We start from the raw sequence: 18,877 nt of genomic DNA, 5'->3' as shown, positions 1-18,877 counted from the left end.
TAATACACTGGTTTGTCCTATGTAACAGAAGAATGAAACACATCAGTGAAACTTATTTGCTTGGGAAAATATTTTTATTATTAAATTTAAAATGTTATTGGAATTCTATTTCTTTTCTTATATAAAAAACCTTAAATAGTAAATTTATTCCATAGATTATCTAGAGCTTTGAAGGTCTTAGAAAATTGCTAAATTGGCTTAGTATTAAGTTTCGTGGAATGCTTTCTTTTTCCAATGGCCTGTCCAGTAAAGAACATAATCAATTGCAGCTGACTTAACAGAATATCAGTCTGACTTTTGAGTATTTTTTAACGAGTCTTCTTGGATCTGTTCCAAAAAATAAAGAAAAATAAATGCCAAATAAATTTTTCATTGTTGGAACACGAGCCAGATTTATCTCGATGCTCATTAAATAACGCTAATGACCAGGATTAAGTGAACGTTCTTAATGATAAACTTCAAAGTTTATTTGCTTCAAAAGCTGGAGATTTTTTTGAGCCGTAGTTTTTATGTTATGCCAAAATATATTTAAATGCAATAATGTTATAGATTAAATCATCTAGCCCACATTAAGCCTTTTGCTTCATTTGATTTGAAACATAATACGCGCAATAAAACTTTTACACGAATATAGATCCTGTAAATAATTGTCTGTTCTCTTCTCAGTCAACGGGAAGCCTTACAATCTGGCAAACAATTTAAAATCTAAAATGGAAACAGCCAAAATGTTTCTTTTTTTTTAGCGTGAAGCTGAAGAAATACTTCAAACTTTTCTGATTTACAGTGGATGTTTACGTCCATTTAAATGCAGCTACATCATTTAAATGATGAGGCTGTGTATTGTCATTGCTACCAATTTGTTGAAAATGTTCAGCTTGTTTTGTCAGTGTCCATGTTTACAGTGGCGGTTCTGGCCTCTGTTGTGCTCGGGGCAAAATCTTGATTAGCCCCCCCCCCCCCCCGTCTCCTACACAATTTTTACAAAGTTTTCACTTATTAACAAAATTAAATTCAATGAATTAATTAACTAATTAATTAATCATTTGTTTTTAATTTAATTATTTTATTTATTATTTAGTTGTCTTTAATTCATTTTATTTTTAATTTTCAATTAATAACGGCGCCCTCTAGTTCATTTAACAAAAAGAAAATGTTTCAAATCGCAAAATGATTATAACTGTTAGAATATTTATTTGAAATTTTGCGCCCCTAAAACCGCCTCTGATGTTCAGCAGGTGATTTCAAGATTTTACAGCATTATTGCTGGGGTACACAAATCTAATAATGTTTAAACTTAATAAAAACATCTTAAAAAAGAATATGATCTATTAGTCCGTGGATTGTCCATATCAGCCACAATTGCTGTTCTTTGGTCCACTCCTAAGAGGTTGAATGATCTTTATGGTGGTCTGTATATTTCATTACATAAAAAAGAAGCAAATATTTTGCTTAAGCTAAAGAAACTTCAAGTTTGTTTGTTATTAAGCATGAAGATTTTAATAGATGGATATTAACACCACACTAGAATAAAAAACAAAACAAAATGGCAAGAAAAAAAAGAGTGAAAATCTTTAAATATATGTAGAACGGTAAAAAAAATTACACCCTTAGAAAATAATATGAATTTCGTCTTAAGCGGTTTGAAGTGCTATATTTCATCAAGGGGTTTTAGAAGTTTAAACATCGACCTTTAAGGAGTCACATGACATTTACTTTGACATAATAAATTAAAAACTTGAAATCGTTACATGGTATAATCGTTACATAACTTAAATTGATCGGATACACCATCATCTCATCAGTAGTAACTGAGGGTCGTAACCCTTAAAAAAAAGTGAAAAAGTAATATCTTGAATTTGTCAGAAAGACTAGAAATGTTCAGTTACTTACACTTGAATTACTTAAAGCCGTTCTGGCCAAGTGGTTGCCGGGCTGGTTTGAGAATTCTATGTCCAGGGGAACGGGTTCGATCCCCTGCGTAGTCAGTTGTTTGTTTCGGGACGGGGGTCAGTGGTGTGACTCTGTAAGCTCAGCCAGAGTCGACCCAGGTCTAAATGGGTACGTGGAGAAATCTGGGGAAGGTAAGTAGGAAGGGCGTGCGAAAGCACAGGATGACTGGCCCCAACCCCCCATTGCACTTCCTGGCTGAAGGGCCACGAAACGGAGATCAGCACCGCCGGTTTGGATCTGAAGGGTCTAGCGCCATCATATTTACTTACTTACTTTTTACTTGAATTACTAGAAGATGTTCAAATGTATATAGAAGATTCACTTTTTCATCAAAATGTTTTCTTTAGCTTTTTTGAGAGATTACAATTCATATGAATATAACCTTTGCTTATCTCGTATTGGAAATGGAAGAAACTTTTTTCTATCTGGATTTTTTTCTCATTAAATGATGTCAAACATCTGATGATTCTGAAATTAACATTATCATTACCAACAATCAAAACTAAGATGGAGTTTCACTTTTAAATTTGACTACTTAGTCTTTCCTTTCATGTTCTAAAGCTGTGTCTATATTTATCATAATCCTAATAGGTGTGGTCAATAATGCTAGTATTGATTGGGTTACAGATCTTGCAAACCTCGAAGCAGCTATGGCTCTCCGCGGCGTGGCCATCCAACGACGTGGGACGAGACCATTGACCGCTGGACTAGCTGCAGCTGCCTTGGCACGACCAACTTCACTGGCAGCGCTTGGTCTTCCTGCGTAAGTTTTTAAATCTTAATCACTATTCTGATATAACTAACTGTATGTTAATTCGACTTTGGTGTCGCTCTCCTCTTCTGGTGAAATGTCGAGAATCAGAGTTCAGCTCAGGCTGGCATTTTGTCGTCTGCAGGGTCTGTAGCCTATGATTTTTTTCTGTGACTTTTTCTTTTTTTTCCTGTAATATTTCCATAAAATTTCAAAATTGTCATTTCATTGGGCTTTTACTTTTTTAGCTCCTGCAGTACAGTAGTAAGGAGGCTTTCTTCGAAATTAGACAATCTAAATCGAGCTACACCACTTTAACGAAATGAAATAATATCTCCAAACCTGCTTCACTTTAATATTCTATATTAATATGTAAACTTTTGAATGTAAGTCTTGGAACAGGAAACATGAGACCTAATTTTAGTGCAATTTCACTTTATCTTTGAAATTTATATTGGATTCTACAAATTCTAAGTAGAACACGGGTTTATAGGATTTATGATGCTCTGTTCTGTGGAAATGGGAATCGGTAAAACTAGGTTTATAATACCAGAAAGTAGAACTGGGACAATTTTAATATAGTAGAACATGTTTCTAAGAACCTTGGAAATCATTGTATAAACGGATTTCTGAAATGTTACAAGTAGTTCCTCTCGTACAGTACTTCTGTAAAAGTTCTTCTCTTGTGTTATTTTTCAAACCATGTATAAAGACTTTGTAGAATAAATTAATAGTTAATAAAGACACTCTTCTTCTATCTCCTCCCACATGAACCCTTAGCTCTGAAAGATTCGGCTACACGCTTACCAGTACACACATACCAATATTATATGATATCAATGCAAAGCCAGTCATCACCAGAAAAGTGTAGTAGAAAGGTTTACAAATAATTGACTATAAACACTGCTCTGTTTGATATTTATTCAAATTCATGTAGCATGGCGAAAGCAGGAAGGGGGAGTTGCATGCCTCACACCCAGTAGTGTCCATTGGATGGCTGGGTGGCATGTGCTCAACCCCTATAAAGGGGGTTTGGGGCTAGGTTCTAAAAAATACCTTTGTTTTGCATTTCGTTTGAAGAAAAACAAAATTGCCCCCTTCCCAAGATAAAAAATTCCCCTCCTCATGATTTTTGGGAATTGATGCCACTGCTCAATTCTATTCCTCTAATATATTCTACAATGATGAAAATTTTCCGATAAAACTATTTACAAATTAAATTGCTTTTCAATTTGAAACTACTTCGGAAATAATTTAGCGACTTGTCTGAACTACAGAACAAAAGGATCAAGGTGAAAATTCTGTACATGTACGTCATCAGATACTGAAATCCCTAAACTGTAATTTCTTTGCTCCGAACGAACAATGAAATAATTAAATTTTCCATTCCAGAATTCGTAGTGAAACAACCCAAGAAAAAAGAAATTCTAACGCAAAGCTATAAACCATTTGCATTTTAAATCGTCCACACTTGATAAATACACTTGCATATTCGGGGTTATTGCATTGAATATGAATACTGTATATTCTTTTGTAACTCCCTCCTAGATCTTTTTATATTTACCTGAAACTCCTTCCTACTTTTGTCTGAAATACGATCGCATCATTCACCAATGCCAGTGTAAAACCGATTTTAGCCGGAGTACGAAGTCGATCCCGGAATGCGGTTTTGTCGGGAAGCAACTATTTACCCTAATGAGCGCTTATCCTTTATTATTGATCCTGACTAATTACAAATTAGGATTTAAAATTGTATCATAATTTCTCCTTTCCAAATATCATCATGGGTTTTATTCAATATACAGAACCATTAAATAGTAGTTTAAAAATTATGCGAAAATTTTAGTACAAAAATCTCTTCAGACTCGCACTGAAATCAGATCGGAACACCGGTCTGAAATAATTCTATATTACTAGTATTTGACACAGCTACAAATTAATAACCATTGATAATTCGTCGTAAACTCTAGTGTAACTCTAAGCTCCCTCTGCCAGAGTTGGGGCGAGGAAGGTAGCCTGTTGCAGTAATGGAAAACTTATTTTTATATCAGGTTCTAAAGTAAAGCCATTTGACGATATGACTCTAATCCTGGCAATTAATCTTTTTTCTTGATATTTATTATATATTTATCATGTATATTTAAATTAATTATATATTATATATGTATCAACTGAAAGTAATTAGGATACGTTTTGCCTGGGGTACCTGCTGCTAGGAAGTGATTTCTCACGGCGGCAGTATGTCGGATTCAGGTTCTCCCAGCGGGGAGTACTTGAGGTATTCTTGAGGACAAATAGTATGGCAAGTAGGTCTCATCGACTTAGCTCTGCCATGTATGAGTCTTGATAGATCCTGGTGGGATGTGAAATGATCTGCCTACAGAATGAGTTCTCAGAGGTTAACACTAGACTATTTTAAGAGAAAATACTTTCAAAACACTTTCATAATCATAAATTGATGGTTTTTAATGCTGGGAGATGGTTTTAGAGTTGGGGCGCATTCAGTTTTTTTTTTACTTTATTCTCATATAATAAACTTGTAAAGAGTAATGATTATGACAAATAAGCTCTGGGGATTATTTTATAGTTATTAGTGTTCTGAAAATACTGCAGATCTAATTGTTATTTGTGTTATTGTGTTGTTGTTTTTTCCCCCTTTTTTGTCTTATTTGAGATTTCCCATTTTAGAATGTATGCTGCTTACGACCCCCTCTTTGGAGCTCAGATGCCCTTACAGGTAAACTCTTTATTTTCAATAATTAATATTCTTGGTGGTGGAGCTTTCTAGGAAAATGTCAATGTTTGAAAGGATTCTTGAGATCCGCCAAAAAAACAAAAAACATATATAGTAAAAAATTGCTTTCAGACAAACTTTATTATTTTAATATTATTTTTTTTATTATTTAGTTGTTTTTTTTTATATACTTTTACATTTTTATATGTATACTTTATAATTTTTATATAAACTTGGTTATATTTAATAGCCTACTGGAACTGGGTGACTGAAACTTACAAAGACTGTCAGGCTGTGATATTTGAGCTGATTTCTGAAAATGTCATGACATTTTCAGCTAAAACTACTATTATTAGCTATTTGAGCTAAAACTACTATTTACTTTAGAATATCAATAAAGTATGTAGAAAGCAATATGTGGCCATATATAGCATAAAATCAGATTATAACTAATGCTAAAATAGACAGACAGTTTTAATTCTTGAAGAAGAATTCAAAAAAGAGAAGAACAACTTTCCTTGATGCTACAGAAAACCTGCACTTGAGTAATGGTATTTCCTCGTCATCAGTGAACAGTCAAAAACCAAAAAAAAAAAAGAGAAACATCCATAGAATGAACATGGGCATGCCGGGTCATGGTTAGTAAGTGCAAATATTGAAAATAACGCAAGACCATTTACAAGAATTAACTTGTGTAACACCATTATTTTCCTCAGTTAATGCAATAAATCAAGAAAAAACGATTGCAAGGTCAATTCATCTATGCCCAATGGTACAATCAGCAATAAGCGCGCGAAAAGAAGCAAACGGTGGTGAGTTCAGAAGAAGAGAAAAAAATTGCACCCTGGTAATAACATGCACCGTCAAAAAATGTGAAAAAAAAAGTGCACCCTGATAATAACCTGTAGTGTAAAACAAAGGGTGAAAATAGACGAGAAAAAAATTGCACCGTGGTAATAACCTGCACCTTGAAAAAAAGTATGCAAAAAGAAGAGAAAAAAGTGCACCGTGACCACTAACCTGGTCTCGTCCTGCGTCACGACTAAGAATTTATCTTCTATTTTGGTTTAAATTAGTACCCCACACACACACACACGCAGAGAGTGCCTAATGGTATCCTGAAGACCGCTACCCACGTAACCCTCTTAACCGTGGAATATTGTCAGACCTAACTTTATGCCTTTTCTTCTACACAAGCTTTGTATATGGGGTTACGTAATGTAGCATCATATGCAAGCAAATATTCCATTTAAAATATAAATATATACAGCCTAAAAAATAATTTTCTATCAATCCAGACTCATAGATATACTTTAAGTATAACTTGTACCTAAGGTAATAAAATAAGATCCAGTGATAAAAAAGATAACACATAGTTAATACAATAATACAAAACAGCTGTTCATTAGCCACAATTGTCAAAGTGAGGTATTTGCCCAAAGTTAGGCGTTTCGTGTCACATATACAATAGCTAAAAATGAAAAGGTACAAGTCGAATGCCGCAGTAGAAAAGAAATAGGCGATCAAATAACTAATAGAGGATAAGATTAAAAAAGCTTCATTCATAACACAGAGTAAACCCTGCATTATATAGAATAACATTAATGAAGGGTTAAGAAAATACATTTTTAACCTATATAGAATGTTTTTAAACCCCTTCTGAGTTTAATGTTAATTATAATTATTTTCTCTCATTTTTGGATATGTTTGATTATCCCTCCTCCATACCATACTGTGGTATTTGGAGAGGGTTTCTTTATGTTAAGTTTTTTATATTAAACTAAAAAAAAAAAAAAATCCAAAATCAACCCAACAAGATGAGATCTATCAGATTGAACAATCGGATAAAATTAAAAAAAAATTAAATATAAAGTACTATTGATTCGGTCTTAGGTATGAGAGCAAAAGATCTTATGAGTCCTGTTTATGCCTTTCAATTTTGCATTTAGTTGGATTAATATGGTAACATATTTACTTTTATCTCCCAGAATGCCGTTCTATTTTTGTTTAAAAAAAGGATGTATAAATCTAAATACATGGATTCTTAAACTAAATCGATCAAACGGTTTTGAAACCAAAGCTGCAGCAATATTCAATTTGGTATATTTTGGGGAGATTGTTCCTGCCACTTTTGTGTAAGCTAGGGGAAATTTTCCACTAGCTTACACAAAAGTAACTTCTTAAGTTCTTCAAAACACTTTTGAGTTAATGATGCACGGTAAATCTTTCAAACAATATATTGAAAGGTATATGAAAATGCCATGAGAATTAAATTAGAAAGCAGAAATAATGAGAAATTAAAAAACTGTAAAATTTGAAAAATGTAAAAATTCAACTATGTAAAGTTATAATATCATGAAAAGGAGAAATATCAAAAATTCTTTCTGTTAAATAAAATGGTTTTGACAAAAGATTAAGCTTCTGTCTTCTAAGCCTAGAAGAATAGCTTAGAAAATCTAGCAAAAATATGATTTCCCCAAGTCAGTTATACGTTTTTTAGAATTAACACTTTTGTGCTGAGAAAGCAGTTGTATTTAATTTCGGATCAGGAAGAATTTATTTCCCTTGAATTTGTTCTAACTTTCGTCAAAATTTTTTAGAATACGTTCCCTTTCCAGTCATCTTTCTAAAACTTGTGACTAGTTAGTCTAACAAGATGTGATTGATACTGATTTTTATACTTTCAAATTTATTCGTGGATTCTGGACGTTTTAGAAAAAGTTTTAATGTTTTTTTTTTGCCTTAAGTTGTACTAGTCTGACTCGGAGACATTAAAACTTCAGAATAGGAAGCTGTTGAAGAGGCTTATTTTGAAGTTGCTTGGTTAATTTACCCAAGAGTTCTTTTACAATTAATAATTAATAATTTTGGCAAATAATAATTGGCAAAATTGATAATTGTGACCTTGAAATGAGCTTGATCATGGTTGCAGCAGTGGCTAAAATCTTGTAAAGAGCGAACTACGGTCCATAGCGACTGAAAAAAATAAATAAATAAAGCCCCAAATGCTTGGGAAGAAATTATAAGATATGATATATAGAAAGTGAGAATTTTATAAGAGGAGGAAAGGAGTGAAGCTGTGAATATAGAGGAGGGCGGAGGAGAAGCATGCGTAGTTTTGCTGGCCTTAGGTGACTTTGTACTGTGATGAGGTGTTAGCGGTTGACCTATGATTGACTCTATGTATAAGTACAAAATGCGATAGTTATGATATGGTCATGAATGGTTAACTTAAAAAGCTTAAATGTTGTTGAAGTCGTTAACTAATGACATTTTTATTCTTTTTTTCAGTCAATTTTTATTCTTTGGTTCTGTTTATTCTTGGAAAAATTCAGGATTCTTTGAGGAAAATTGCATGATTTTCACAGTTATGGATAAGTCTGGCTGATATATTTATTGCTGAATATGGCAATAGGTTCCAGGGGCGGATCCAGGAATTTTTTTTGCGGGGGGGGGGGGCGCAAAATAGGTTGATCCGATAAACTTGCGTTAGGAGCAAGCTTAATTAACGCAATCTTGAGTTAATTAAGTAAATTACACTACTTTAGACTACGCTAGGGGAGGGGAGCCCCCCGCGCCCACCCCCTGGATACGCCAGTGATAGGTTATTTTTTAAGTTTTAAATATTGTAGTAAGAAATAATGACTTGAAATAATTTGACTTCCGCCCTCTCACAAACTTCTACCTCATATATTAAACACAATGTTCTTCCCTAGGAGCGGAAATCCTGTAAAATAAGTTCTGTGAAAATGGGGTTCTTTTGTAAAGAGACAAAGTAGTTCTTCAAGCTAAAACCTACTGAATTGGATAAAGTAGAAGAATCCCTAGAGTTTCTTTATTTATACTAGAACCTATCCTGGAAATAAAATCTAATTTACGATTAGTCTATATTCTAATAAACCAAAGCAGATCTAATGCATACTAAAGAAAAAGTATTGTTGGTTCTTTCGTTAATTAAATAGAAAAAAAACAAGTTTTTTCAACTGAAAGTAAGGAGCAACATTAAAACTTAAAACGAACAGAAATTATCACGTACATAAGGGGGTTCGCCCCCTAGTCAATACCTCGCTCTTTACACCAAAGCTCGAATTTTATTCCAACTCTATAAGAATGACCCCTGAATCATAAAAGCCGTTTAGTTAGAATAAGTAGCTCTTTTGAGAGTACTAAAAACAACTTTAGCGTAAAGAGCGAGGTATTGGATATTGGGCGGACCCACTCATATACCTAATAAAATCTGTTCGTTTTAGGTTTTAATGTTGCTCCTTGCTTTCAGTTGAAAAGGCTTGTTTTTTTTTTTATTTAATTTCTGATCATTTTTTTAATAATGCTGGGAAATCTGGCGCCCCCTTCATGGAAAATTTCCTTCCACCATGAAAAATTCCTCCATGGGAATATCCTCTCACGTAACCTCCACCCCCCCCCACCCACTAGAAAAAATACCCTCTGAAAATGTCTGTATACTTCCCAATAACCAATACTATGTGTAAACATAGGGCACAGTTCATAACTTGCAACCCTTCCCCGGTGACTGTGGGGTTAAGTCATCCTCAAACAAGACCGTACCCAGGATTTTTTTTTTCGAAGCGGGTTTTACTAAAAAAAAAAAATTTCGGGGGGGGGGGTTACACAAAAATATTTAAAAAACGCATAAAAAATTCGTTTATATCTATTTTTGTTACGTTTTTACGAGCCAGACAAACATTTCGGAGAGGGCTTCAAACCCCCCTAACCCCTCCATCCGGGGTACGGCCTTGTACTCAAAGATATAGTTACTGGATTTTTCGACCATGCCGAACAAAAGGCTATCTCAGAATTTTGATCGGGTGACTTTGGGAAAAAAATGAGGGTGGAAGGGGGCCTAGTTGCCCTCCAATTTTTTGGTCCAAATAAAAATGGCACTAGAATTTTTAGTTTCCATTCGAATGAGACCTCTCGCCATATTCTAGGACCCCTGGGTCGATACGATCAACCCTGAAAAAAAAATGTCTCAGGTAAGACTAAACTTGATGAAACTTGCATATTTGAAATCAGCATAAAAATCCGAATATTTAGATGTATATGTAGGTTTTCTGTTTCTTAGAGTTTCGGTTACTATTGAGCCGGGTTGCTCCTTACTTACAGTTTGTTACCACGAACTGTTTGATTCGGCTTTGATTTAGTTTAATTAGACGTAGATGGTTTTATTATTTTGTTCTTCTCTAACTCCCATCCTTATATTATGTATTCCCGTTTATTCTCTGGTTAGCTTGGTTTGTTTCATTGCTTTTATGAGCTTCCTTTTGCTTTTACCATTGCCCTGCATGTATTCGTCTAAGTTTAACGAGTTCATTTTCTTCTTTTTTTTTCTTTTTTTTTTTTATTTTTTTTTGGTGGTTCGGAAAGGGTATTAGCCAATAAAACTTTGTGTTAAACTGAAATCTAGGGATTAACTTTAAAATAAACAATGGGTAATAAAAAAAAGGACTTCCATTCCTAGACCTGTCATAGAATACAAGAACACTTTCTTAACTTTTAAACTCCTGAACCAGAAATCAATGAGATACAGTAATGTTAGTATTATTTTCTGTTTTTCTTCATGCTCTTTTTTTACTGTTGGGTTATATGATATGAAATTAATAGTCAATATGAATTGGTTAACTAATCAATATAAATAATTAATACAAAATTTTTAATTATTATTATTATTTTACTTTTTTGTGCTTTCAAAACTGAATAATGAATGTGAACTCGTGGGAGTGGGCCAAACATAAACCCTCATTTAACCTTGCTTTCCTCTGTAGGCAGCCGCTTCACAAAGTTACCTAAATAATCCTGCAGCAGCACAACTGATCGCCAACTATACAGCAGCAGCCAGAGCCTACGCTGGGGCAACCGGTGCCCAACAAATGGCCGCTTATGCAGCCTTACCTGCTGGGTAAGTTTGGTATTACTTTACTGTCCAAAATCAAAATATTAAATGCACTACCAACAATTGAGTAATTAAAGTTTGAGTAATTAAAGTAAAAAAGTTGAGTAATTAAAGTAATTAAAGTTTGAAGCCTGTAGAAATTTTTGAAAAAGGCACAAATGAAATTGTCAACTGGTTTTCTATCGGTTTTCAAAATGACAAAAATAAACTCAACAGGACTAATAATCAGATACATTTATTTTTTTCAAGGTGTGAAACTGTAAATAATCTAACTTGGATGGGGATGGTTGCCTAATCCTCGAATTTATTAAGAGTTCCAGTTGTCGAAGTATTGTTTAAGCTTATCATTTTAAAGTGAACATAACATCTTAATTTGTCTAAAAGAATTAATCAATTTAGTTCAAGTGACATATAACTTAAATGCAGTTATCCTTTTGGCAGGACTAGATTTAAATCTTTGGCGCCCCTATGACCAAGCGTTTTTTTTTTTCGCTCCGTTTTTGAAAGATTTTCTGGAAAATCCCTGAAAAATCGGGGATTCGCCTGAATTTCGAATCCCCGAACTTCTAGAAAATTACTTTTTTGTGAATAGGCGATGCAGCAACAAAGTGCACCTGGCACGGTTAACGATAAATCACATCAGTCCAGTTTTTGTTAAGAAAAAAAATTGTTGTGTTTTTTAGTTTTGCGCCCCTCGGGATTGTCACTTGGAATGGAAGATAACTGAACAGTTTTATGCAAAACGTATCCAACTCGTATAAAACCTGAAACTGACAAAACTAGGGTGGAAGTTTTCTGCACAGCAGTCCAAGTAAACCAAGTTAGCTCTCATAATATGGACCCTGATAAGGAGGGCCAGAGATGTAATGCCCCCCTCCTCTACACTGGGAAACAAGACGACTTTAGGAAATGTATTGAAATTGAAAAATGGGTAGTTTCATCATTTAAATCTTGGTAAAACAAATCTTCTGATAAAACTACCCCCCCCCCCCTCCCCGTGAAAATTCCTGGCGAGGCTCATACTAAATGACCTGTATATTTAAGAGGCTGTTTGTCTTGATTTAATTTTCTGACCTTCAGGTTTTCTTGATGTAGGTTTTGATCTACTAGTAGCCCCCTCAAGCTAGAAGCCCTGAGGCTCGAGCGAACTCGAGCTGTTGATACAAATAAATGCAGAAATTAAGAATCTAAAATTTTTTTTTGATTTTATCTCTTATTTTGTCATAACTTTCGTCTATTCTGTTGCTGAAGTATGAAGAGAATTTGAGTCGCATAAAAAAGGAATCACGATTATTGTTATCGGATAGTACCCTCTGGTATTCGAAACCTACTCTCTATTAAGAAGGAAGATTTATTACTTGGTTTTCAAGGTCAGAGACCCCTGTTTTTCAAACAGGGAATGTTTTTTGTGTTCGATTTCAATGAAAAAGCCATCTCTTTAGACTGTTCTTTTGACCGAGATCATGATTGTCATCGTTGTTTGAATATGGAACTTCAAATTAATGACTTTCGTCCTTTATCTCTTTGATAGCGAGGAAACAGGATGAGATATGAAAATGTTCCATCATAGAAAGAAAGTGATTATGTTGTACTATATTTTCCAAATTATTTTTGTTAGAGCTAGAAACTAGAAAAAGGAGCTATCTTTTAATTCATTTATCTGGTGCTTCTAACCATATCAGAGAATATAGTGGTAGTAGTGTCACCTTGCAGGAGTCACTTCGTGTCATGAGATTGACAATAAATGAGCATAACATTTTTTTCGGGAAAGAATGATTTTTTTTTATTTTGATTGTAACCCCCCCCCCCCTCACCCGCGCAAAAACAAATCATGGATACGGCCTTGCTCATACGAGCTTAGTAGTTACCCTTTTCTTGGTGGCTTTGTTTGGCAGTTGTTTTTTTGAATTAATTGAATTGATTCACTGTTTAATGCTTTCTGCAAATATAATCTAAAGTTTAAACAATATATATAGAAACGATAAATTTATGCTGCTAGAAACTAGAAAAAAAGAAAGCAGAACAAAAGAAACTAGAAAAATAGAAAGAAATATACCATGCGACTCACTCTTCAATGCTGTTTCCACTTAAAATAATTACTAACATCACAATAACCTCCTCGCTCATCCTCTCCCCAATGGGACTGGATATGACCATAGGGTATATACAAAAGTTTGCTGTTTTGGGGGTTTGCATTATTTATTCCCCTAATTTTTTCATTGCGTTCGTTTATAGCTTAGGACAGTGGTGCACTTAGGGGGAAGAATCGTACCTTCCCAGTTGGACAGGAAAAGCCAGATTGAACACTTCCGCATCTCATCACAAATTGATATATAATGGTGGGTATGTTGACGTTTGGTAAGAAATTGAGACATACCAAAATATAAAAAGTATTCAAAATGTTCGTTTAATTTTGTATCTGATCCAGAGCCTAGCAAGGCCTTTCCTAATGAACTTTCTGTTTGGTTATAACTTTTTGCTGTAACATAGCTTTAAGTAATCTTAGTAATAACCTTATATACAAATACTCAGAGAAGACAGTAACGATAGTAGACTGGGTTGCTTGGAAGTCTTTAAAATTCAAGTAGCTTTTAGCTTATGCTCTCTCCCTGAAACCCCAAATACGCCCCTGGGCTAGGTCTATATTCAGCCGCGTTGAGGGGGCAGGCAGGGGCGGATCCAGGATTTTTAGGGGGGCACAAAATATGTTGGTCCGATAAACTTGCGCTAGGATCCAGGACGCAATGTGACATCAGGGATTATTACACTTGGAAAGAGTATGGCAGCACGGAAAATCGAGTGGTATATTTCTTTTTTACTATCTAACTTCTTTCCTTCAACAAAAAATTACCCTGAAAACAACATCTTCGCCTCACTTTTTGGCATAGTTACCATCACTTATCATATATCTGCAATAGCCCAAAAATGTCATCACTGTTGCAGCGTCAGATGCAACCCACTAAGAACGATTTTTGTTATTGACAACCAAGATCGTACCCAGGATATTTTTTTTGGGGGGAGGTTTTACTCAAAGTTTTTTTTTTTTGGGGGGGGGGGGTACACAAAAAACCTCAAAAAACGCATACAAAACTTGTTTATATCCATTTTTGTTACGTTTTTACGCGTCAAAAAAACATTTCTGGGGGGTTCAGATCCCCCCCCCCTCTGGATACGGCCTTGTTGACAACACAATTTTCAATAACACAAATTTTAAAAAGAAGAAAAGCAAAGGGAGGAAAAGAACTGATAATGCCACTTTCAAATTAAGGGGTTTGGGGGTAAGTTGTTTGTATATTGCTAAAAATAGAATTCAGTAATTACAGTGTCTGATATATAGGAGATCTTTGGCCTTCCAGGGATTTCCTATAAAGGATTTCAAATTTCCTTTAAAAGCTTCAAAGGTATATAAAATCACCAAACAATAAAGAGGAGAATAAAAAGAAGCAAACTTAAAGAAGTGTGAAGCAATATTCGGAATATAAAAAAAAAACATTTCTTTCGATCTTCCTCATCTTTCTGATGAGATGATCCTAAGTAATCAGGGAATCCAGTCACTTATTTTGAAATAATTTATGAGTTAGTTGTGGCCGTTAAAGCAAAAAGAACATTATAATGTTTGATTTATATGTTTTATAAATAAAACATATAAATTTATTTATATGTTTTATTATAATGTTTTATTTATAGTCACTATGTTTTAACCGTTCAAAAGCCAAAATCACCAAGTCCAAAGCAAACCAACAAAGAAATTTTGAAAATAACGTACATTACTAGTTTCAATTTCGGTGCCCCATTAAACTAATAGAAAATAACCCGGATTTTATGGTATTTGCATTTGTGCAAAGGTTGAGAGAATGTGGCTAAGTCCATTTTAGTATGGAGATCATCCAAATGGCCTCTGCAAATCTTTGTTTATGTTAAGCAGTCAAAATATTTTTCTTTTTAATAATGATCTTTGCTTCTTTTTTTTTCGAAAATGCTAATAAACGTATAAATTATATAGTGGATCAAGTGCTGTGAATTAAAAGTTACCCAAACGTAAAGTGGATTTAGTCGTTTTGACATCTGAACGACTCAATTCAATTTCAGTTTTATTCGAGAAAAAACATCACACAAACATCAATAATAATAAAGATCCTAGAAGATAACTTGTTAAGGACCAAAAAAAAAGACAAAATTAAAGTAACACTGAAAAAAATAGACGAATAAAACATGGGTAATTAAAGCAAATTGGTTAATAATGGAAAGATTAAATTATATTATCCAGTTTTGTTATATTTTTATACAACTTGCAGAAACTTGTGGCTAGTTCAACACTGGAGGGTATTTTGTTCCATTGAATGATAGATTTGTAAATGGAAGATTGCTGGGCAGCACTAGAAACGCATTTAGGAATTTTAAAGGCTCTATTGGATGAACGGAGCCAGTGGGCTTCCGAATTATTAATATTATAATAGGTTAGTAGTTGAGGTGGAAGATTATTGAGGAAAGCAGAGTAAGCGAGCGATAAGTTTAGTTTTTGTATGATTTGATCAAGTGGAGCTATTCCAAAATCTGAATACAAATCACGGGTTGGATATAGACGGGGAAGCCGAAAAACTGCTTTAATGGCACGCTTTTTGGCAAATTTTGAGTTTTTTAGTGAAGGACCGTTTTGTATTTCCCCAAACTGATCCGCAATAAGAAAGGTAAGGAAAAATAAAGGAATAATAGAGCGTAACTAGGATGTCAGGAGGAAGAAAATAATTCACACAGTTAATCATAGCTACTTGTCTCAAAATTATTGCTGTGATGTAAGAAGTATGATTCGAGAATGATAAGCATGAGTCAATAAATACACCAAGAAAATTGGCAACCTCCACTTGTGGGAGGATGTCGGAGGAGTACCTGAGACCAAGAGCAGGTTGAATTACGTCTTTGTTGTAGGGAATTCTGAATAATACTATTTGACTTTTTTTGCTATTAATGGTCATGTTATTCGTAAGGCACCACGCCTGGACTCTGTTCAGAAGGACTTGGGCAGAGGTTATTGCCGATGGTAAATTGGAGCCAGTGATGAAGAAGTTGCTGTCATTAGCAAATAATACAGGATACACTGAAGGCCCAGGTCCATAACAAGATCATTGATATATAGGAGAAATAAAATAGGGCCAAGAACGGAGCCTTGCGGGACAGCCCTCCGAACAGGTAAGGGCTGAGAGGATACTCCACCTAGGCTCACACTCTGTACCCTTCCAGATAAAAAAAGAATCAAACCAAGAGAGTGGAACACCACGAATCCCGTAACTATTTAATTTACTTATTAATATACTATGATCGACCATGTCAAAGGCCTTAGAAAAATCCAAAAATAAGCCCAATACAGTTTTTTAAGGTCGCGTTGTGAGCGTATGAACTGTGTGGCGTCAATTAGACCATGAGAAGTTAAAAATTTCGTCCTATAGCTATATTGGTGAGGAGAAATAAAAGAAACGGGGTGCTGATAGTCAAACTGAAAGGTAGACAGAGGTCTGAAGATGATTCTCTCGAGAAAGTTGGATACGTATAACAGGAAGAATTGAGGCTGTACGATAATTACCTATCTCAGTTGGATCGCTCTTTTTAAGAACTGGAATAACAATGGCTGACTTTAGTAAATCAGGGAAAACTCCGTGGGTTAAAGATAGGTTGGCAATATGACTCATTTATGATTTTTTTTATTGATATTTCGATGCAATAGAATTCATATAGTAACCTACAATAGAATGTGTTTTCCTCAGTAATGAGTTATATATAATATTATTGTCATTGACATACACTAATATTATTATAGTATGTCAAATAAAAGTGCGAAACATTGAAACTATCTAGCCAGCAACAATCGGACGAATATGAAATGGAATGAAAATGAAACAAATAACATTGACATGAATATGAAATGGAAATGAAACGAATAACAATCAAATGGATATGAAATCAAATGAAAAATCAAACGAATAACAATGAAGTGAATAATAAAACATCAAGTAAACTAAGATTCGAATAAAGAACTGTCAAATACCAGTCAACAAGTAGAGATAACTAAATACTAAAATGTAACAAAGAAATTATGTATTAAATATGACTGAATTTATTGATCATAAATTTGTTGAACCTTTTTTTATAGGATCGCAGCATCTGCAGCTTCGGCCGACCCTTATTTGAGCAGCATAGGACCCGTGACTGCTGGTCTTCTTCGAGGAACGTACCAAAGATACGCTCCGTATTGAGCTATGGCTTTTGATGTAGACTATGGTTACAGTTCAAGTTGTAAATGATAGAGACAGTTGTTTGTAACTTTTTTGCTCAGTTAATACTCTTTGCGTCGCGGGTGACGCTTCATTGCCGGTGTATCTGCTTCTTCTTCTGACGGTTGTTCACATATAAGTTCAATTAGGCATTATTTGGAAGTTTCTCGTTTAATGACACTTACAGAAGGACTTAACTATATTAATTTTTGTCAAGAGAAGTTTACTCTATATTCTTGGCTTTACTTTCAAGAATTAAATCGCTTTTTCATTGATATTGATGGTGTTGTTATGGAGAAATTAATCAAATTCGGGTGTATGTTCCTTGTTCCTTCAAGCTACAAAAAACACCATTTCTAAACAACTACGCGCTAAAACTGAATAAAGCTCATGAGACTGGCTGTTTCATAGAAGGGCTCTTCAGTTTAAATTCTGGCTCTAGTATTAAGAGCCAATCAGAATTAGATAGAATTTGAGTTAGTTGAAGTTAAAACGCATGCTCTGTGACCAATTTTAGAAAACAAAGTACTAGTACTGAATAACGTCTACAAGGCTCATTGCTTTTTAAAAGTTTTTTTCAGTCTAAACTTTTGGCTCTTATACATTGAGCCAATTATTTGAAGCTAATTAAGAGTCAAATAAAATTAAAATTAGTACTAATTTTAATATGTGTCTTATGATGCATACGATTGGAAAGCACACCGAACGTAGAAAAGTACGCATTAAAGCTTGGTAAAGTCCACGACCCTTGCCACTTTGTAGAGTTTTCTTCAGTTTAAACTTTTAACTTTTAAATATTGAATAAGAGCCAATCAGAATTGGATGTTGCATATATTAATAAAATATAAAAATCTTGTAGATGATTTAGTTCAATTGATTTATGATCAATCACGCAAGTTATCTTACACTTTTCTGCATATTATTTCTGCAATTCGGTAATATTATTCGTTTAACTTATATGTATGCTTAACTTATCATATAATTACAATATAATATTATATAGTTTTAACTGATAATATTTGGTGACGTGCAATGTTGTTGACTTCATAATTAATTAATTCGTGTTATGTGATCTTCAACAAGCGTTCAATACCTAAAGTGTTTTTACGGGAACTAGATAATTAGTTCTAATAAAATAATCAAACTAATAAAGTAATTCGGTATTTTATGCTTATTTGCCTTGAATCAACAATATGTTTCTTATAGAGATTCTGACTTCCAAATTCTGTTTCCAACTACTTAAAATGAGCCAATTTGTATGTGAA

At 34.1% G+C, this 18,877-nt stretch overlaps 1 protein-coding gene across 4 annotated transcripts in view; it reads left to right on the top strand.

Moving 5' to 3' along the window:
- Positions 1-18,141, top strand: part of Rbfox1 (RNA-binding Fox protein 1) — a 299,703-nt gene extending 281,562 nt beyond the window's left edge. For all 4 annotated transcript variants that reach the window (XM_089103487.1, XM_089103488.1, XM_089103489.1 and 1 more), the window contains 4 exons: positions 2,542-2,713; positions 5,390-5,438; positions 11,219-11,352; positions 17,492-18,141. In XM_089103487.1, coding sequence (XP_088959613.1) covers positions 2,542-2,713; positions 5,390-5,438; positions 11,219-11,352; positions 17,492-17,594 — 458 coding nt within the window. In that variant the 3' untranslated portion in view covers positions 17,595-18,141. The remainder of the gene's footprint in view (positions 1-2,541; positions 2,714-5,389; positions 5,439-11,218; positions 11,353-17,491) is intronic.
- Positions 18,142-18,877: the final 736 nt, after the last annotated feature.

This window comes from Artemia sp. Qi Xiang Cuo, chromosome 17 (assembly GCF_049724085.1).
Source record: "Artemia sp. Qi Xiang Cuo chromosome 17, ASM4972408v1, whole genome shotgun sequence".
NCBI classification, from domain to species: Eukaryota; Metazoa; Arthropoda; class Branchiopoda; order Anostraca; family Artemiidae; genus Artemia; species Artemia sp. Qi Xiang Cuo.
Note: the sequence above shows the minus strand (reverse complement) of the source record. Positions and strands in the feature narration are given on the sequence as shown.